The 22,730-nt window shown below is 41.6% G+C and overlaps 1 protein-coding gene across 1 annotated transcript in view; it reads right to left on the reverse strand.

The window, feature by feature from the left end:
* Nucleotides 1-22,730, reverse strand: part of LOC104405414 (latrophilin-3-like) — a gene marked incomplete at its 5' end in the record, with an annotated part of 262,781 nt that overhangs the window by 123,688 nt on the left and 116,363 nt on the right. Inside the window, 1 exon segment of the mRNA XM_010014137.1 lies at nucleotides 11,324-11,404. Coding sequence (XP_010012439.1) covers nucleotides 11,324-11,404 — 81 coding nt within the window.

A 22,730-nucleotide genomic window follows, 5' to 3' on the forward strand; every position in this document is an offset into this window, starting at 1 on the left:
TTTTTTCTCTTCCCATCATTTCCATCTCATTTTGCCTTCCTCTAAGCCATGCAGCTTGCCCAGCAAGCCCTCTGTGCCCATGTTCTTTGCCCAAACCATGCAAGCTGTCTTTATTTTCTGGTACTTCTCTCCCATTGACCTCCTCCCCAGTCCACATCCTGGCAGCCCATCACTCTTTATTCTTCCCATTTTGTCTTTACAACACACACCTCAAGTATGAAGTACCCACTGTCTCCCAGGGCCAACTACTCCTATCCCTCACACTGTATTTAATTTGCCCAAGCAAGTGACACTTCCCAGGCCAAGCACTTTAGCTTCTTGATGGATTTTATGATCAGGTGCACACAATGAGGTATAACATAAATTATTACAGTCTTGTCTAGGAAAATGTAATATTAACTTTCCTAAAGCCCTGTTAAGGGTCAAAGAACCCATTGTACAAGGTTTGAGCAAAACAGAAAATGAGGAGGGAAGAGAGGGAAGGGAAAAAACGTGGCTCTGCTCATCATGGCAAGGTCAGAGGCTGAAGCTGATGTTAAACAACCACTAACAGTGTTAGGATGCTGGAAAGCCCTTGATGGGTTTCCCAGCCCTGCTTGATACATGCTGCTTGGTGGGGATCTGGCAAAAACGATTAACATCAACGTGCTCTGCGTCCCCTGATTTAGAAGTTGAGATTAAGAGGGGATAATCCTTACTGTACCGATCCAGGTGCAAACCCAGCTCTGGTACACTAAATATTTGAAGATGGAAGAGATGGTAGTAGGAGGCAAAAATTATCTATTCTCATGTGCCATGGCCATGATAACCCTGGATACTCCTGAGGACACCGTCCTGGTAAAATCAGGCAGGAGCAAGGCATGCTAGAATTGAGATGAGCTTCTACTCATCCAGTCCTCCCTCTTCAAGGCTGCTTCATGCCTTGGCAGCAGCATTAATGAGAAAACAGTTTTGAAAGGGGAAACTCAGTTCAGAACATTCTTTTAGGAGGAATGCCAAGATCCTTCTTTGTTTATTTTACTTGTTGTGTAAACATTTTTTAAATACTAATCAATACAGTCTGTAGAGCATATTTATAAAAAGAACCAGCATGGACATATCTTGCTCATGACTCTGGCCTTTTCTTTGACTCCAAGCACGTTGCCATTTCACTTTATGTATTGTGCCAGCTACTACTTGATTGTAGGCTCTTAGTCAATCACCTTAAATGAACCAGAAGGTACCAAAATCATGTAACAGACACCAGCATTGGAAATGGTCAGGAAATAGGAATTAAGAGTGAATGCTCTGTTTAAATTATCAAAACACATTAAGGCATGAGAAAGCTGAGAAATTTCTCACTGAATGTGCCTGGTAAAATCATTCAGTTTGCTTCTGCCAGGGCCCCTCTTAGCAGCACTGGTTCCAGAGCTACTCAACAATTTTAAAGTTCAGTGAACAAATTCTTTCATTTGTTTGGTTTTCTCCCATTTTCTGTATGAATTCTTCTCAAATTCAAGCTTACTTTTTGCCTCTAAATATGAATGACAATCTGCAGATACTCTAATCAAAATAGCATATTAACTTCATTCCCCCCCCCTTTTAACTTCTTCAATGTACAGAACCCAGCTTGCATAGTTATCACAAAACATTAACATAATGTACTTCTTCCTTAGCAACAGCTATAGTATCAGGGGAATGTAGCCCATAATGCAGCTTGATCTAGAAGCACAATAAAATATAAACAAGCTTGCTACACTTCAGTGGCACACAGGATTTCACTGTGAAAGGCCTTCATGATTTTAGAATTCTCATCTTCTTTTTACTCTACAGCACAGATTATTTAGAATAAGATTTATGGGCACACATTCCCTTTTATTCCAGAAAATGAAAAGTAATTGTTTACTCAGTAACAGCATTATTTTGCTGCATGTCTACTACTAAATTTCTGGGCATAATACAGACAAGCACACACACACACACATATCTGTGCGAAGCAGTGCTCATAATGAAATAAAGACAAAAACAGGACTTAGAGACAATCTAAAAGGGAGACTGTCATGAGAGCATCCTTAATTGTGGTCATTTTTTAATAAAGAAAGCAAAAGCAATTTTCTCCAAAAAACAGCTGCAATGAAACAAGTGATAATACTTGCTGCAAATAAACTCTTTATCTAGAGTAAGACTTGCTGTGTACCATATCTGCAAAATGAACAGTGTCCTCAGCTGGGTAAGGGCAAAGTCTTCTCCTTGTCCCAAGACCAGATGGTACTTTCCATCCCTGAAAGCTCCTTGGCCAACAGCCCCATGTCTGTTGCACCGTCTTGCATGCTCACCTGCTAACCCTTATAATTACATTTAATACCTCTTCTCGAAAGCAATCAAAGTCTTTTAAATTCTGATTCTTGTGAGTTTTCAAGGAGAATGAACTTCATCAAGACAATCTGAAGGCAATAAATATTTGGAGCTAGAGGATAGCAATCCTTGTCTTCTGAGCAAATATTCCAGTTATGAAGCCAAATTTACTTGGCTGAAAGACTTAAATCATGATGCCTTTTATAAGGGAGCCAAAATACTATCTTAGCAACAGGGCTCCATAATGTTTATCTATAAATCAGTATTTGGTATGCGTTTATCAAGGTTAGAATTTCCAAAAGTATCTTTCAAGAGTGAGGTACCCAATTCATGGGCATAAATTTCCCTCTGAATGGATTATATCATATCAGTAGAATTCCTCTGTAACAACAAGCAAAGGGAAAACTCAAAATTCAACAGTCCGCCTTAAGGAAATTCAAGGGCCAAAGCAATCTCTAAACTCAAACATTTTAGAAAGCACCATACCACTGGCTGGTGGAAATCTCTCATTTCCAGCAATTTCTGATTCAACCCAAGATGATTGCAAGATCCAAGTGCTGCAAAAAAACTGCTTACCTACAGAAAATCCCACTGCACAGCTGAAGAGTCATCAAATGAACACACAACTCTTCGACTCGCTACTGTCAACAGCAGTATGTCTGAGCCTAACCTGATTTGCTTGTATGGGAAATGAGCTGCCTACCTTTCTAGAGATGCATGGCTTGAGTTTGATGAACTTCAATGACATCACACTAAGCTTGCTCATTGACTAGTAAGATGTTTCTACATTTTATTGGAAGGCAGTGAGACTACACCACTGAATAGCACAGGTCTTTACCAGTTGCTTTTCCTAACTTGTCTTAAACCACATCTTACATTTCTTTCATAAGGTTGATCTGCTTTCTTCAGATGCAACATACACACAGTAAAAAATAACAAGAATGAAAAGAATTAAAGAATTACAAAAATATTTTCCAGGAGAAGATGCTATAGATGTAACATGATATTCCACCAGTGCACATACTTTAGCATACATGCCACTCAGAAATCTAAGTCAAAAGTCTATCAAACTTTAATATTTTCTTAGACAAACATACCATTCATTCTCTAGCCTTAAAAAAAATTGGTACTGGCATAGAAAATACTATAAATGGTGTTAGCTGGATAATTTTTTATCCAGATTTATACTTACGGAAGAATAAAACAACTACTACCCCTGTAGCTACAATAGAATGAATCAGGTTTTCTCATTAAGTAACAATATACCAATAATATACCAATGGTACTATATCAGAGGTGGCTTCCTAGCTGTATTACTAATAAATAGTCTTCCCAAATTTAGAATATCTACTTCTCTACCAGGTTTTAACTCAAAAAGAAGGCCACATAAAAAAAAAAAAAAAAAAAAAAAAAAAAAAAAAAGGACTTTTTAAAATGGACCCCAACAAACAAAAAAAAAAAAAAAAAAAAAAAAAAAAAAGTATAAAAGGCATTTTTGAAATGGACCCACACCAACCTGATCTTTAGAATTTGTACTTATTTCATTTGTGAATATCCACAGACACTGCACAGAACAAGTGAGATCCTATGTCCTGCTCTAACACACACGTTTCCAAAGGACTCCTGTAGAAAAACACCGTTGTCATATCCTCCACCCTGTCAGGTGATGATGACACACTTCATCACATATATCATGAAGCACTTCTAGAAATCAGCACGATAGGACATAACACAAGAGAAGATGCAACATACAGCAAAGGATGCAAGCAGTATGGCTGCAGTGGCAGATAAAGACTTTCCAAGGGCTAAGCTCTTCAACTGTGGCAGGGGGCTCTCATAGGAAGTGTTACCTCACATTGTATGCCTTTTTAATGTCTCAAACAGGTAAAATTAGGACTGGTTATGCCTCTCAATCAAAACACTGCGGACCAATACTATTCTCTTTTAAACCAGAATATAGCTTAGGAAATCAGTAGACCTGAAATTTGCTCTCTCATATGATTTATTTGCCGTCTTCTCCCATTACACAAATATAAATACAACAGGCATTTTTCTGCAGCCCTGAAATGATCCAGAATTAACACCAAATGACAAAATGGACCATGTACCAGGAGGGGAAAAAGTTACAGTAAAAGCTCCTTCCCATTAATGGGTCCATTCATTCATACGGCCACTATTCCACAGGGGAGCTGGACATAAATTATGTATTTGACATCTAGTTATAGATGATTATATCTGACATAATGAAGTTATAATGGAAGGAGTTTGCACATTGTTTGGTTATTAAGTGCCCATTTCTTGTCCCTGCACCAGGTGCAATGGTGATAGGCCATACAAATCATCCAGAAGAAATGCCAAAATGGGCTCCCTTACTGATAAAGCACCACACATGTTTATTAATTTAACAGCTTGTCTTATGTCTCCCCCATCTGCTCATTTAAAACAGTTATTTGCCCTATAAATATTTCAGAAAGAGAAGTGTAGCCAAAAATTAGTCTGGCAGAAAAGAGGGGAAAAAATTAGTTTGAGAAGGGTCTCATGCTGTATTCAGCACTGTGCTCTTTTTTCCACACTGAATTGGTTCAGCAGCTTTTTTTCAAGCTGGTAATAGGACATTCACTTTAGATTAGTGATGCTTTAGGATGCACCCACCATAGCTGACTCTGCTTTACAGCTGTTGCCACTGTCAAGTGGGTGAAAACTTCCACCGCTGATGGCAAGTGGCACAAGTCAGCACAGCGGAAAATGAAACTCACTGTCAAAAGAATCTCCTGGGTGGATGTCTATGTCCATTTTGAGCTTATCAGGTTGTATGACTGCTTCAAACAGACTATAAAGAATAATATTTCAAAGTATCTTCAAATCAGTTCATGATGATCTCTCATAACAAAACTCCTTTACAAGGCACCAGCTAGCTGGTAAAAAAAGCTAGTTAAAACATGCTTCATTTTGTTTTTAGATGATTAGGAATAATAGGAAAGGTGTTAAAAACCTCTCAGACCATGTTGTGTCATGTCCTTCTCCCCAAATCCTTAAATATTTTCAAGTGTAAATACTTTGAACAGTTCCGACCAGCATACAGGATTTAGCACTCCTTGAAAGACTTTGTTAGCTCCAGCTTTCTGCTAGAGCAAGCACTGTTATCTTATAAATAAACAACAATGCCCCAAGGTGCCCCTCTGCAACAAAAACACACATTCCAAAGAAATGAGAGCAACAGTTCAACACCATAGTAAAAAAGAAAATAGCGAACGGCATGCAATTAACTCTTTCTGCCTATGGGTAGCTACAGGATGTAAAATGGTACCTCGCTGACGATAAGAAGAAAACAGAAGGACTGCAGGCTGGCTGCAAGATTTCTAGGAGCTCTGGCTACCTCAGTTATGATACTAGTTACCATCATACATGACACCTAATGAGGAATTAATAAATACAGAGCATGGCCAATGTTCAAAGATGCTGCCTGCTTCAGGGAAATCAATGTAGTACAGGAAGGTAGATGTTTTGGTATGGATCTGAGCCACTATGGCTGATTTTCAGAGAGCTCTGGATAGGACTGAGAAAAGCATCATATATCTGAGTTCACCCCTCCACCATCTTTATAACCCAAACGAGCTCCATACCTGGCAATATATTCCTGCATCCACACCTACCACACTACTCAAAACACCATCAACCACACTGAGCTGTTTGAAGACTCATCTCAGGCCTGGAAACTAAGGGCTTGAGATGAACCTGCCCATCACAACATAAAGCAGAGTTCAAATGACCAGTAAACAGCAAAACAACCCAACAAACAAATCTGTCCAGACCTCTTCAAAACAAGACAGCTGCAAATTCACAGTGCACATGAGAGTCGTAGTCATTGCACAACTTTCCCGTTGACTGTGCAGGTATGTTGAACAGTCATCTCCCACCCAACTGGTGCAACATCAGCTACCTGTGTGCCTCATATACTGTGCTTGTCTGAAAAAACATGTGGGATGAGAAAACGGGGTGTGTTTGTTGCTGGCTTGCTGCAGTGAGCCCTCATTCCTCATGGCAGAGGGAGTGAGATCCTCTGGTGGGCTCAGGGCAGTCATGAAGGGGAGTCCCTGAGAGCAGCCATACTTGGAAAAAAGGCTGAGCAAAAGCAAAGAAGAAAACCCTGTACACAGCCAAGGAAGAGACAGACACTATATAGCTCCCTGGCATTGCATAGGGAAAAAGGGAATAAGGGTCCCAAGCATGGGGGACCCCAAACAGCCCCCAGTGCATGGCCCTTTCTTGGTTCAAAGGCATTGAATTGGCCACTCCTCTGGACTCTCCTGTCTGAAGGATGTCAGGAAAATAATACTGCCATAAGAAGCTGGAAATATACACATGTAACTAACATTAAAGGGAAGGAGCAGGATGAGTAAAAGCAGGACCTCAGAGAGAAGCAAAAGGACACTGTAAAGGACTCTTGAGCTGAGGTAATGGCTTTCCCAGGGGAACTAAAGCAGAAAATGAAAAAGCCTGGAAAAAGGAGGTTCTTAGTCACCATCAGCCTAGAGCAGGAGCTCCTCAACAGTACCTCTCTCATAGTTAGGCCCAGGGAGGGAGAGGCAAGGGTGCTGGTGTCTCAGGGCCTGGCAAGCAGGATGTGTGTCCCTGTGTGTCAGCTTGAATTAAGGCAAGGAGTGCCACTGGGCCTCATTGCCCAGTGCTCTCCTTTCTCTGGACCTGGGAAGGAGGACTGGGGCTGTGCAATGAGCCCAGCTGTCAGATCCTCCAACATCATCATCTGCAAAGCCATCGACCCTCTCTGGGACCTTTGGGAGAGAGGAAAAATAAAAAGACCCAGGATGTGTGCATCCAAAGCCCTGCTCTATTTCTGGTAATAAGATTTCACAGTCCTTGTAACATTCAGGAACAGTTCTCCCTCAGATGTTGCAAATGCAAAGAGGGAGAAAAATGGCAGAATGGATCTAGCTTTTGACTGAAGAAAGCATAAAGGGACATGCCACTGAGCTGGAGAAGAAAGGGGGAAAAGCCATAAAAACCTCTGGCTATCTCCCTGATAGCTGCACAAGGGGTAGGGAGAGATTCTGTGTGTATGGAAGCTGAAGCTCACAGCTGTGATTAACAGGAAAAAAAACCCACAGTGCCTTAACTGGGACCAAAATAACCTCCCTGGTTAGAGAAATCTGCACATAAGGGTGAGAACCTTCCATCCCTCCTTTGCTATTTATTTCTACAACTGGGCAACAATACATGGGTTTGCTTACCAATTCATGTTTTGGAAACATACTGACTTCAAGCATATCAATCTCCAACATAACTACTCCCTGAGCTTTAACTTTGAAGGTAACCTTTGCAAAAAGCTAGCTCAACATAGGAGGAGAGCTCCTCAGACTGTCTAGCTTTAAACACCAGGCATATATTTCATGTTCAATATGATTCCACATATATGCTAAAATCTGATTCTATAAAGCTTTATAAATAGTTTTAGTGTGTGGATTGAGTGAGTTTAATTCACTTATTTTCTGTGGTTTAGTACCTGGCAGAATTTGAGTCCAAACACTAAATTTAATTTATTGCTATATATGATAATTCTATAAAATCCCTTTCTAAGCAAGAGTATCAGCATCTCCCTCTTCTATAAAACTCCTTGCTATTGTCAGTAACCACTGATCCATTTTTAAACACAAGTTTAATCTTCAGTCTATGAGATCACCACTTGAGGTCTCAGCTACCTCTGCAATTATTTTGCATGCGGATGGTGTAAACAGTTGCATAAAAATCATGTAATCACATCCAGATCGTTAGACTGAGAGGAGGTGTAAAAATAATGGTTAACAGTGCTTCATATACGGAACTAATTTTAAAACACCCTCATATTAAAAAGGGACTGGGGAATAAGAAGTGTCTTGATAAAAAATGCTGATTCAGGGCCTCATTTCTATTAAGTGATTTACAGTGTCATTACTGCATTACTGTACAGAGCAGTGGTTCAGAGTAATTACCCCGTAATGCACGATGACACTAATGTACTAGCAAACTACTGAGGTTTATGCTCTCCTCACTACCAGCGTCAGGACTCCAAAAGGCAGGTAAAAATGCCCTGCATGCATAAACGATGTGTGTAAATGTCACCAGTGATAAAATTTTTAAAAAGGAGAAGGAAGAGGCAGTTACAAGTAAATCTGCCAGCTGAGAATTGCAACTGCATAGGCCCACAGGAGCACTAAGCTGTATAGTTTTTTGATAATCCAGGAAGGAAAGATGCTTTTATATCCCTACCCCTTTTATATCCCAGGTTTTCAAGTGGTTTAGTAGAAGGTGAATGGAGGTCGTGCACCGACAGGAGATTGTACGTGACCAACCTGACTCACGACAAGACCAGATTTGGAGAGAGGACTATGAATCCTACCCTGGCTCTATTTCCATTTGCTACAATTAAAATTGCATGGTGGTGTCTTTTTTTTGCCACTCCAACTGCAACATTGACCTGCATCTGGTGCTCATCTCAGTGTAAGGGGGGATGCAGAAGGGAAATGAAAAGCATCAGAGCAACAGCCAAAAGCATTAGTGATGCATGATGACTGTCATAATGCTGCTCTTTTTTTAGAGTTCCAGCTGTTGGAAATGTAAAGAACCAACGAGAGCTTCGGGACAGAGATGATTTTGCCTCCTTTGTTTAAATAGCTCTTGTGGTTATGGGATGAAGCTTGGAACATGACCTGAGCACGTCCTAAGGTGTCACAAAATGCAGACAAACAAAAAAAAAACAAAACCTTCAACACCCTCACAGACTTAGGAAAGAAAAAAAAACATCCATGATTTTTACAACACTCCAATGGATTTGGGGTGCTGAGGTTGGAAATGAGGCAGCAGATGCATAAGTATTGTTTCACATGACAGATCTCAGGGCCAGAGGAAACCCTTGCTCTTTCCCCAGAAGACAGTAATCGGTAATAATATCAATTAATACATTTTTAACATCCCCTAGTCACCACCTGATACATTGATGCCTTTAGAGCTGACTGCCTCCCTGGCCTTCTCCTACTCAGTTACACAAGGGGATTCAAGTCCTTTTTTACCAGCACGCAGCAGCAGTAATATTAGTCCTTCCACCCTGAGCAGCTCTTTCTTTAAGAACTCTTGGGGGGGGGGGTGAAGGCCCTGGTGGAAGCAGTTAATGTAGCAGTTTACATTGGATAAATCCCATTTCACCTTCTCCGCACACGCTGCAACTGTTCTGCCTGACCCACTTTGCCTTACTTCTGGTGGCAGCAGCATTCATCTTGCAGAGGCAGCTATGCACTCATGCACAGCTCTTCTATCTTGGAGATAGCAAGCCACAGCTTTCTTGGCTGCTGCTGTTTCAACATCCTTGAGTCTTCCATCGACTGCTCCAGATCCCACTGCAAAGATTTACCTATTCTAAGTAAGCTCTGAATCATCACATCCAACATCAAAGACAGACGTGAGCAAGAAGGTCCTGGAAGTCATAACTGTGTATGCCTTACTGGACTATGCTCTGCTAAAAAAGCAAGGTAGTAAACTTTCCCGCAGAACTGGAGGTTTTCAAGTGGCTTAGAAGGAGGTGAATGGAGGTTGTGGACTGACAGGAGATTATTTGTGACCATTCTGACTCATGACAAGACCAGATTTGGAGAGGACTCTGAATCCAGCATCCTCACACTGAATCTCCACCACCCGACACATGGTTCCACATTGCAGAGATCCAAGAGAAATCACCAAGGAATAATAGTGCTGGGGCTGCTTCTGTACAACAAGAGTCAATTCCTCAATTTTTGTTACTGCATCAGCTAAGAAAACACATTCACACTTACAAAGAGAAAAAACACAGTAAATGTTTACTCAATCAAGCTACAGATCTAGAGCATCCACATGGATCCTGGTGGAAATGCTCACCCAAAACTAAGACAGCCTTTCATGCCAAAAGCATTAACAGTATGCTTTCAATTAGCCCACAAAGTCCTTGGTCTATTTGGAGGAGCAGGGTTTGCAGTCGCAGCTGCAATTCACCAACACAAAGGATTTTGTCTCCCAGAATATGAGAGATGGATAAAGAAGTGAGATTTAGAAGACAGCTTTCTTCATATTACATAATGACAGCGTGCCTATCCTGATTAATCCTGCATTAACATGTTGAATTTTTCAATCATGAGCACTTAGAGAAACATGTGCACACAAACACATATTCACAGCCTTATAGTGTTAAGGCAGAATGGTAACAATCACTATAAAAGTGTCCGGGTTTCAGCTGGGATAGAGTCATTTTTCTTCCCAGTAGCTGGTGCAGTGCTGCGTTTTGGCTTTAGTCTGAGAATAACGCTGATAACACACCGATGTTTTAGTTGTTGCTCAGTAGCACTTACCCTGATCAAGGACTTTTCAGTCTTTCATGCTCTGCCAGTGAGAAGGGGCACAAGGAGCTGGGAGGAAGTGCAGCCAGGACACCTGACCCTAACTAACCAAAGGAGTATTCCATACCACAGCACGGCATGTCCAGTACAGAAACTGGGGGGAATTACCTGGAAGGCACTGACTGCTGCTTGGGGAATCTGAGTATCAGTCAGTGGGTGGTGAACAACTGTATTGTGCATCACTGCTGCTTATTGTTGCTTTTTGGTTCGTTGGTTGGTTTGGGTTGTTTATTTTAGTTCTCCTGCCACCAGTCCCCTGTGCCTGTGCACTGTCATTAGGAAGGAAAAGAGGAAGGCAGAAAGCAGGACCAAAGATAAACCTGTCCCTGCAGAAGTAATGGGAAAAGCAAAATAACTTGTGAACAAGCTGGTATGTTCAAAGCTACGTAACGGGGCACATAGGACATAGTCATCTCTCATACAATTCTCTTGCCGGAATTCATTTGCTCCTGAGAGTGTCCTTGGATGAAGGGTGGTAACTTTACCGTGGAGGCTCTATGAACAAGTGAGTTGCACTCACGCTTATGGCAGGTTTGCAATGCATGTGCATGGAGACTGTGTCACTGACTCACCCTTGGATGGCGGTCTCTCCAGATCTGAATCGAGGTGGATCGGTGGGGCAATGTAGGAGACCTGTCCATGGTGAGCCTGCCCTGTGGACAAATAAGTGTTTTAGTTCCACTGTTTCCTACAGAGATCTATCAGGGCTATAATTAAACATAAAGGATTTTAATGGCACTGGATTCAAAACAGCTTTGCAGTATTTTGTTCTATTGTATACTTTCCACAATTAACTTCTATTTTGGAGACACCTGATGAAAGGTTGAAAACGCTCACATTTCTTTTGTTTTTTCCATGCAGACATAGGTACTGTGCTGACCTTTAGTTATACCTCCTTTACAACTACCACATGTATTTTGCACGATGTTCTCTCAAAAGGCCATATGCCACAGAAGACAACCAGTTTCACACAAGACCATTCAATCTGTTAATCTCACTCTCAGAAGGAAGCAAGCATTTCTGTGTCACAGCAATTTTTGAAGGAAGTGTGGTATGAAGTACGAATGCATCTGTTTTTCCCACCTGCAGAAGACACAGGTATCAGTTTGCAGAGTTTGGCGTTGCTTTTACCTGGGTGAAACATTTTTGGTTCCCAAAACCACCATGCAGCTTCTCAGTTGCTAAAGATTTAATTCTTCTCCAGTAATTTGGAGGTAATTATATCAAGAAATCTACAAATATAAATAAAACTTATAAATAAACTTTTTATTTATAATAAAAATGTGTTGTTATAATTCATCTATTTACTGTAACGATTTACAGGGTTGTTAATCTCTTTTTCTAAACATGGAAAGTTAATGACACATACATTACGATAACAGTTAGAGTAACCTTCCTGTTTCAAGTAATATTCGTGCTGCAATAAAAGCAGTTGATTCCTCTTATGAGACACATTCCAAATAATTAATACGGCTCCCTGTTGACACTTGCTGTTGTTGCTCCAAGCAATTTCGAAGCTAGCGTCAAGGCAGCAGAGCAGCGGTACAGTCTTCAGGCTTCTTTGTAAATGACACCCAGGAATACCACAAGCGCAGTATGCTGGTGCACATAATACATTGAAAACATTTCTTCGAGGGGATGAAATATTAATGGGAAAGAGAAAAAAAATAATAAATGTGTCTGGGCAGGATATATTTACTGCTTTACTCTGGGGCTGACTCAGATAATTTACATTATTAGCCATTATAACAACTGGATGTTATTCAAGTTTAAAATCTACCAACACATCATAAATTCTATATTTGCTTTTAAGTGCTTTAACATGGGAAATCTGCTTCAGGCAAACCCATAGCTAATAACGAGTTACAGTGCTTTCTCCTTCTCGTTTACATGTTAAAAATCCATTTGATGTCATTAGTGAGCACAAGTCATTGTTTAATAGCTGCCCGGTTCTGCAGCAGAAACAGACAGACGGTCTGCTCTCACTTGAAGCTGCTCAATGTGCAGGATCAGTGCCCTTATAACGATAAGACAGGCTGCATCAAGAATACCACTGAACTGCAAAATAGCTGAGGTTTGCAGGGAACTCTGGTAATCATCTAGTCCAGCCCAAGAGCAACAAGAGCGTATGGCAAGTGTCCAGTCTGATTTTCAGTATCACCAAGCATAGAGACTCCACAACCTCTCTGGACAACCTGTACTGGGACTTGGCCACCCTCACACAAAAAAGAAAACAAACAAACAAACAACTTTTTCTTACATTTAAGTGTAATTTCCTGTATTTCAAATTGTGCCTCTTGTCCTGTCAGTGGATGTCTCTCAGAAGAGCCTGGCTCCATCTTCTTTATTCTGCCACCCCCAGTCAGGTACTTACACACATCAGTAAGATCTCCTGGACCACATCTAGTCCTGGCTGGGCAGCCCCAGTTTTCTCAGCCTCTCCCCACATAAAGATGCTTCAGAATCCCTTATTGTGGCCCTTTGCTGGACTGGCTCCAGTAAGTCCCTATATCTCTGGTACTGGGTAGCCCAGCACTGGACCAAACACTGAGATATGTCTCATCAGTGCTGAGAAGGAGGGCAGGATCACTTCACTTGACCTGCTGGCAATACTTTGCCTAATGCAGCTCAAATGGTCTTTTTTGCCTTATGGGCATATTGCAAGCACACAGTTTTGGTTTGGGTTGGGTTTTTTGTTTTGTTGTTTTATTTTTATCACCTGGTCTTCATGGGCCCAAGTGATTCCAAATACAAAAAAGAACTGAGCTAGGCTGAAGTAAAGAAGATACATGCTCAGTATATAAAAGACTACAAAACATCTACGAGTGTCTCTAGACATTCAGTAATAGCTATGGAAATTTCTTAATGTTTTATTAAAGCTTTTACCTAATATGGAGAAAGCAGTAGCATCAAATGCTCTCTTCTGATAAATGAAACAAGTTGCAGAAACATTGCTGCTGATGTAAAACACATTACTTTCAAGAAAATACTAAACTTGACTTTGGTTAGACTGTACACTTCTCACAATGCTAATAAATCAAATTTTGATTTTAATATTTTCTCTATAATAAAGCAATGCAAACAACTGTTGTGCTTCATTTTCTGGGCATGAATGCCAGCTTAGTTGCTCTTCAGACTCCTCATGGTCTTCCTGTACGAGGAACAAAGACTCTCATGGCCCCAGTTACACATTCAGGATCAAGATACCTTGTAAACCTTCTTGTCAATCAACAGAATCACATTATTTCTTTGGTTTTATTGTTACCATCAACAGCGACATCTGAGAAGGTTGAGGGAAGAGTGGCAAGGGAGGTGCTGTGCCTGAAGCAAGCCCTAGCAATGGGCCTGATACACAAGCACACAAAGAAAACTCCAAGTCAGGTGGCCAAACTAGAGAATCAAAGCACTGGTCCTTCTGGCTTTAATAGTATTACTAGTTTTGCCACTAACTCCATTAAAAAACACAAGTTTACCAAAGGGACCTATGCTAGATTTTGAGACTGATAATCACTGGTGCAACTCAAGTTGGTCACAAAGAATGACAGAATAAGTTTTGCCAAGTGATGCCAACTCCCAGTCTCTTTTGCACGCATTCTGCAGTTTTGGATGCTTATTGCAAGCCCCAGCTCTAGGAATGAGTGACTCCAATCTCCCCCTCTCCAGTTCCAGCTACTGCAGAAAAACATTTGAAAAAGGGAATGTGAAAGCCTTAAAGAAAAAAAAAAATTACAGTAGAAACACCCAATACCTCCCTCTCACAATTGCCTGGTCCTTCATTTGCTTCTTCTGCATGGTGGGTCTGAGCTGTCATGGTGCTACACCAGGAGGTGGGTCACGGCCTCCCTTGCCTGAGTGACCATCTCTCCAGCTGTCAGGCTTCCATTTCTACCTGCACATCTATATCTCCAGAGCCTATTTGATTGACCACTCTTCAACCTGAAGCGCTGTCACACATTAACCAACACTGGCCAGGTATAAGTATGTATAGAAGAGGAAATGCCTGGTGTCAGGTCCTTTCAGAATTTTGCAGGACACTCCAAAAATAACTGCATCTCTTTAAATAAGTGGCTCAGATTTAGTTATGAAAAAAAAAAACCCAACCAAAAACCAAAAAACATCTTCCAACAAAATACCAGCGGTCAAGATGTCTCTTGCTGGTGGGATGTTGAGCATGTCTCATCATAACAGCTTGCATAGCCTTCTCCAAATCCCACCCTGACTGTAGCCATCTGGTGTTTCTGCAGCTGGCTCCCAGGTTAAAAAGTAAAGAGCAGGCAAATGTAATCGTGAAAGTAATGTGTGATAAAGTTGCCAATTTCATACCTAATTGCTAAGGTTGGGCTGTTTCCCTGTTCTTGCTGGCAAGGTCTGGCCACTGACATGGCTGATGGCCGTGGCTCCCCATGAGTGGGACAGAGAGGGCCACAGGCAACTAGGCCTAATACTGGAAGACAACCATGAGCCAGTCCTTGTCTGCATTTTTTGTATCATACCAAAAAGATTCAGGTCTGGACAAAATCGCATAAATGTCAAATCCAACTCAGACGAGATGGGGCAAACAACAAATATGACATGGTTAGCCACAAACTGCGCATCTTCTGCTCATATCACCTCTCTCAACAAGGACAGTATACAACATCCCTAGTATGCAATGCTATGCACCTACTGTGGCAATGGGAAAAGGATCATGTTTGGTAGTAGCAGGTTTTGGAGCGAAATATAGATATGACCTCGAAAGACTACTTGGTAACACACCCTTCCTTGGGCAGGGGGAGGTGTTTGTGGATTAGAAAAAGTGCCTGGCTGGCCATTATTTTCAGGCCTGACAGATGAGAGATGCAATGCATTTTAGAAAGCTAGTAACTTAGAAGAACAAAGATAATGTTTTGTGAAGACTGAAGGAAACATAATAGCTTGGCCTAAGGGATGTTTTTTTAAAGGGATCTGGATGCTCATAGACAGAAAATAAACATCCACACGTCTTCAAAAAATTGCCCCTAAGTGATTTAGTCATCTAGAGATGCCATGATATAAAACTGCGGGGGGAGGGGGTTGGAAAGTGAATACATGGACTAACCAAGGAAAGTAGCAACAAAGCAGCCTCATCTGTTCATCTATTAAAAACACTTCCCTCCGATTCTTTCCAGAAACATATGCACTGGTAGTAGCATCTAACAGGGGAGACCTCCCTCCTGACTTTATGCTGTTTCCAGTGCCCATGATGTTTGACTTTTCTAGAGCACAAGTTCTATTGTCATGTATGCACACAAGAAACCTTCCTGCCTGACCCTTGCTCATTTTCTCCCTGAGATTTTACTGTGCACTGTTACAGAGAAAACCTGACCAGAAATGTAAGACTGGAAGAGTCAAACACCCACAGCAAGAACATCAGCATCTTGTAGACAAAAAATAAGCCTTTTCTAAACATCGGATGAGAGACATCCTAAACATCTGATGTCGTCTCTTCCAAAGCTCTGGTTCTGGCAATGCCATGAAACTACAATCATCAGGATGGTTGGTCCTTTCTTTCCCTCACTGCTCCTTTGCTCATTGCCCATGCTACTGTGGTGGGCATGGACAGCTGTGCACCTGAATCACAGTTCTCCCATCTGCATGACCCAGTTCCAGCAGCAGCAGCAATGAGAAGCCACCAGGAGATACATTTTTTAAACAAACTGCTACAAACTCTTTGTCTAAAGGGGTGAGAGTGTCCTTTCTTTACTGTTCTCATCTGGAGATGATCACTGCAACACATTTTTTTGCTGCCATGTCAGACTTCATCTCTTGCTCAGTTTCCTCCCATTTGCCAGGCTCTTTTGTTATGTTTTTGTCTTCCATAGACTCATCAGTTCTTAAAGATCCTTCTTAGCTAGTCTAGCTAGCATTTCAGGCAGATCATTTCATTTAATTCTGTGCTGGTACCTTACACAATGCAGTGCTCCCATTCACTGCTTCTTCCTATGCCCCTTGTCAGCACCTCCAAACGCAGCTGCCTCCATGGACTTAATCCTTCATTCTGGATCACTAATGAGTTAATAACCGTGACACCGAACATTGATCCCTGACATTTTGATTTCAGTTCTTCACATAACTTTTTTTTTTTATAACAATGGGATGGGCACACATGAGGTACGCTGAATATATATTCCAAGGAAAAGTTCTGGGAAATATACAATTTTATTAATATCTTTACAGATCAAGTATAAATTGCATGCTGTGGCCTTTTATCCTATGTAACTAAAAAAATCATTTTAAAAGCAGTCTAGTTTATCTGTGAAGATCTGATCTGTAAAAAACAACATTACTTTTTGGCCACATTTCTGTAATCCTCTGTTAACAGGATTTTTGCAAAAATCTGATTTATTATCTAACTGAAGACTACATTCCACTTTGTTGGATTGCAATTTCCAGGATCATTACTCTCATCCTTTTTAATTTCCAAAGTTAGTACATTTTTCTTGTCTTTTTTTCTCCACTCACAAGTCTTTCAGAACACTGTAATAGGTAAGGATATACAAAAACACATGGAAAGAGAAATTAAAAAGCTGGTAGGTTTGCTAACAAACTCTTGACATGCCATTAAACAAATTTCATTCAGACCTATTACTTGGCATATATTCAGACTCCTCCTGGCAGCCTTTTTTTCTGCCTTTCATCAATGACTATCTTTACAAAACATGATTTCATCACTGCCCACCCTTTTCCATTTTTCATTAAAAGCTTTCTTTTTTTTAAATAAAGCTTTTATAAAGCCATTCCCTACCTCAGACATGTTACTCAGACATGTTAGAGTTAGCACTGATTCTGTCCACCACTTCATTTATTCATGGACTTTTATGGAGTATCTCTCTTTCATCTGTACATCTCTCTTTCATCTTTCATTGCCCTTTTAACTCCTTAGGGTAGCAGTAACTCTCCCATTCCCTCTTCTTCACTTCCTCCCAGGGCTATTTCCCTCGAAGCTGTGCATGCCTCTGAATACAAGAAAACCCTCTTTCCCAAAGGGCACTCTCCGACCACATCGTCACTGCTCTCTTGTCATTTTGCCACTTGTATTTCATACCAGAAAACATCACAAGCTTAAAACAACTAAAGCAGGAAATGTAGTGTACCTGCAAGCGTGGCTGAGCATGGAGGGACTGCTGGCTCCTGGTCATGGCTGCCTTCTGAAAATGGAGGTTACAGAAACCGGCAGCCTCAATGGTCATTGACAGAGAGACTACAATTCTATGCAAAGCCATCATAGCAAGCAAATGTTTCTTCTCCCATACTATTCTTGACAGGAGTGAAGTTATAATATTTCAACTCTATATATTGTTTAGCTGTACATTGCTTTCAAAGCTGTCATAAAATGTAAATAATAACAGGTCTTTCAAATGCCAACAGTGTGCGCTCATGCATGCCATCTTACAGGTGTAATTTAAAGTCTGAGTTTAGGAGATGCAGGTCTGTTCTTGGCAGAAAGCTCATTAAATGATGAAGGGAGAGGGGTGAGCTGGAGAGATGTTTGGCTAAATCCTTGTCACACATGCATCTCGTGTTTTAGAATAAATGCAAATCCAAAAGCAGCACCTGGCAGCATGCTTGTGTGAGCAGAAAGCGTGATAAAATAAACTAGTCTTTTTCAAGGACACACTATTTCTGCTTTGAATCTGTCACAACAAACAACATCCTTAACTGTGAGAGGAAGAAAATCAAAATGGCCTTCTCGATGACCAAACTGTTCCTCATGTGACAGCCATTACCCGGGAGGGCCTAGGCTAGGTTTGAACTACAGGCAAAAATAAGGACAAAAATAATGTCAAAGGAATGGGTTAAAAACTGCCTGAGTACTGTAGCAGCTGAAGCAATTGGAGGCTTTTCACTAGTGGCAGCTGCATATTTTCAAAGGAGCATTCAGGACTCAGAAACTCACATCCCAGCTGAAGTCAGGGGTGAAGAAGCTTCTTCGAGTCACACAGAGATTCCTCATTTTGCTGTGCAAACATTATAATTTGTGTTTTGTGTTTGGATGAACCTCACCCCTCTGTTAGGGACTTAAAACATTTGATTTAGCAGCACCTTGGCTCCAGCAATGCTTTGCATCCTCCTGCACATGGCCCAGAATTTACCCTGCAGTACAAAAGCCTGATATTGGGGCTGTGGAGGAATAAGAAAGAGGAAAAAAACACAGGATATATTTCACACATGCCATTATAACTAAATAACGTTAAAGACCTCCTATCTTTCCCCCACATGCCAGCACATAGAGGGAGGCCATACCCAGGTCTGACTTTCCCCTGTGCCTAAGGCAGGGAGCTGACCTGCGGGACTGCACATTTTTTGAGCTTTGCTCCCTGAAAACTTGCCTGGCAGGCTGAAGAAACATGACACATAGTATTATTCTCACCCTCCCAGATGTGCTTGCTGTGCTATGAAATACAATTTACCAGTCACCTGCACTGGAAAACAGCAGGGAGGAGGATAGTGATTTTGGTGCAGAGGAGACTGAGGGATTCAGAGCAATGCTGTCCTCATAGCCCTGCGGCAGATGACAAATACTAGTAACCACAAACCACCCAGAGTGAGTTTAGCAACAGTGAATACAGCAAAGCCCAGGGAGGTTTTCTTGGCCACCTTTCAAAGATTTAATCTGATAAGAGCAGCTCTGTGCCAGCTCCTGCCGTCCTTCCTCTGCTCTTGTCCCAGAAGTCAAACACAATGTTTCCAACTGCCCCAGCGGGTCAAGCCCAGACTGTTCTGTCTCAGATAAGGATGAAAAGACTTGGGATGGAGAAGTTAGGAAGAGGGTTTTTGGGGAAACCTAGCCAAAGCCATTCAGTCCATCCCCTGCAGAAGGAAAATTGTTCCTTACGTTGTTTTGAAAGGTACCTCCTCCGAGTCACTCACTGCTCCCTCCCAGACGCCGAGCAGTAGATCTCATCATCAAAAGATTTGATCTATTTTCCTTTTCTGGGTGGGTGGTGGTGGAATCCTGCTGCCTCCCTGCCTGAGGTGTTTATGCCTTTTTTTTTTTTGTGCATTGCTTGTTTTTTTCTTCCTGCCTGTGCTCCTCTAGGACCTGCCCTTTGCTGCTGTGCTCTCACTATCACCCATGTTTCTTGTTTCTCCCATCTCTCTTAGCTGGGCACTCTCAACCAAGGGTGCAAAATCATGTTATAGCTAACCCATTTCACAGCACTCTTCCCTCCCCTGGAACATGGACAGGCATTTTCATCCCTTGCAGCCAATTTGTCAATTAATGCAAGCACAGGGCAGGCTGCAGCTGATCTCATGGAAAATGGCCCACTAAACCCAGTAATTACTTGTTTTCCACTGGCTCAATGAGCAGAACCAATTCAGGCTGCCATGGCAGCAGTGCCAGATCCAAGGCAAAGGGAAGGGCAAGAATAAAAGAGCCAGAGGCGGAACAGGTACAGCTATCAGTTTAGCCGTAACTTAAAACTTTAGCTGGGAACAGTAGTGGCATTGTATCTGGACGTCCCCTTCATCTCTACACCAGACTCTCTCCCTACCCCAGGGAGACTCGCACCAATTGCAACCTTTCTTCACTACCTTTCAGACAGCTTTTAATCCACCTGCCAGCATAATTTAGAGAGCTACATCTCACAGCTCCAGGTCAAGGGTTTTAATGAAAGCCAAATGCGTTACAGCATGCTTGCTCCTCACAGGCAGAGCTTGGGACACAACCTTGTCATTCTGTTACTTGTGCTGCTCTTGTTCATGTAGAAAGGGGAGCAGTGGGGGAAAAGAAGAAATCAGGCAGTAGCTCTTGCCATGCTTAGCTTAAATTTCAGTGGCAAAGCATCTGAAGGGGTTGTCAGAGAAACCAGCTGAGATGCTGAATTATGTGGTAGGAGACATAGCTGAAGCAGACAGGTAGATTCCAAGTCACCTGACCAGAGATGGTAATTGAAGTGTCTTGTGGTTTCAAATATTGTGAGATGAGGTCCAAGAATTTGTCACTCATTTTCCTCCATTTGTGACAGCCTATAGCAGATGTCCCCTCCAATTCTGCCTTTATTTCCCAGCCTGTCTCTACATGGGTAGCATGGCCTCCATCCCCATGTCATACCTACACCTCTGCTGTGATCCCTTCTCTTTCTCCTCTGCTGAGAAGGTGAAAGCCCACTTCCACTCACCTTCTATGTCAGACAAGTCTCTCTCCAGGAGCTTGTGACTGCAAGCCTCCAAAAAACAATTTCACCACATGGGCCGGCTTCTCTGGCTTGTGACATACATCCTCTTGTCCAGCTTAATGAACTAGATATTCCACAGCTGCATGACAACATACCACACACCACAAAAACCTGAACTCCTGTCTTCCATGGGTTTCGGTGACTATTACTCACTGTGACTGCAACCCAGACAATAAAGCATTAAAGCAGTTGTCTTTGTTACAGGTATTTTTTTCAACTGCTCTCATTAAGGAAGTGCAAAGAGATAAGCAATTTTTTTCCAAGTGGGTCAGTGCACCCTAACTCCATTAATCACTTCTTTTGATCTTCAGTGGAAGCCTTAAGACAGGCAGTACACCCTGCCTGGCTCTGCTTCCAGCTTGCTGCCAAGCTTCAGCTATGGTGCAGAGTCCCTGCAAGAGGGGATAGACTTCATCCCAAAGCAAGTGATCAAGCAGTAAACGAGGTTAACAGTATGTTATTTGATGAAGAAATGGAACAGGGGTGGGTATTTTCTCCATGACCTAAAAGAATGTACCCTAAGCCACCTCATCTTCTTTCTTTTTTTCTTTACTTCTTTCTTTCTTTTTTGAGATACTATAAGGTATGTCTCAGCATGAAGGACAAGGCTGCCTGTAGAGAGATTTTGACAACTCCCCTCTGAGTGCTAAAATGCTGTCAGCCGAAAAACTGAGCTGTTTGGGCAAACTGATCCAACTCTGACAGACTTTCTCTCTGTTTTCATGTTTTCTCTCTCAATCAAAAGACTCCTTAAAAATCCATGTTTTCAGTTCAATCTTAGACAAGAAGATGGGAGATCACCTACTTTTGAAACACTGTTCATCATTAACCTAGCTGAATGGAGAAACCTGAGAGAGGAAGAGGAAGGTCTCAAAAGTCTCTTGCATCTCCCCATTGCATGTGGATATTACACCTGAATACAGCAGTTTCCCTAACCCATGTATAGCAACTGCAATATGGACTTTCTGACTGCCACCAAGGGCAGAGTCAATACGTTTTCGATGCAGATAGTACCAGTGTAGGAAGCAAAGCTTGTACGTCTGAGTTTATCTCCAATGCCAATAACAGACAAGCTGCTGGATCAGTCATCCAAAGAAAGCCTTACTGGGATTTTTTTTTCCCCCAATAATCATTAAGAATTACCCCCCATACCTCATTCTCAGCCCAAAGAAAATGAAATCTAAGCATTTTTAAACCTTGTCCCTAGCTGTGAATATATCTGTAACCTTTCCGCATCAGTGACAATTCTGAATACAATTTTTGATGGTCAAATCCTGGGAGCACTCTTACCACTTTATAGCAAAGATTAAGCATGCTCCTGTCACAGTAAAAGAGCATAGATTTCTATCACCTTGATCAGGAACTCCAGAAATCCCTAGTACTATAAGGTGAAGCAGTGCGAAGCAGCCCAAAAGTGCCTTGCAAAGCCAATTTTGGTCTGAGATGGCTTTGTGCTCTTTTCACCTCTGCGTGTAAGACAGCTTTACAACTCAATGTCTTGTTCATTGGATCTTTCTCCACAGCTTTTCTAGCTAAGTATCAAAACATGGTGATTTTTGTTTATATTTTCTCTTTACCTGCCTGCTGTAAACTGAGCTATGGGAACCTATGCTCAATTCAGCCAATTTAAACAAGTTTGTTGTTTTTTTAGAGTCATGCAGAAGAATTGCTGATTATAGATTTAAAGAGATCTTAAGTCTGTAGCTTACCAATTTTAGTTTTGGTGAAATCAACTTTGGCTTTATAAAATTCATTGTGTCCCTTTTCATTGCTTCACAAA

This window comes from Nestor notabilis, unplaced genomic scaffold (assembly GCF_000696875.1).
Source record: "Nestor notabilis isolate BGI_N333 unplaced genomic scaffold, ASM69687v1 scaffold1435, whole genome shotgun sequence".
NCBI lineage: Eukaryota > Metazoa > Chordata > Aves > Psittaciformes > Psittacidae > Nestor > Nestor notabilis.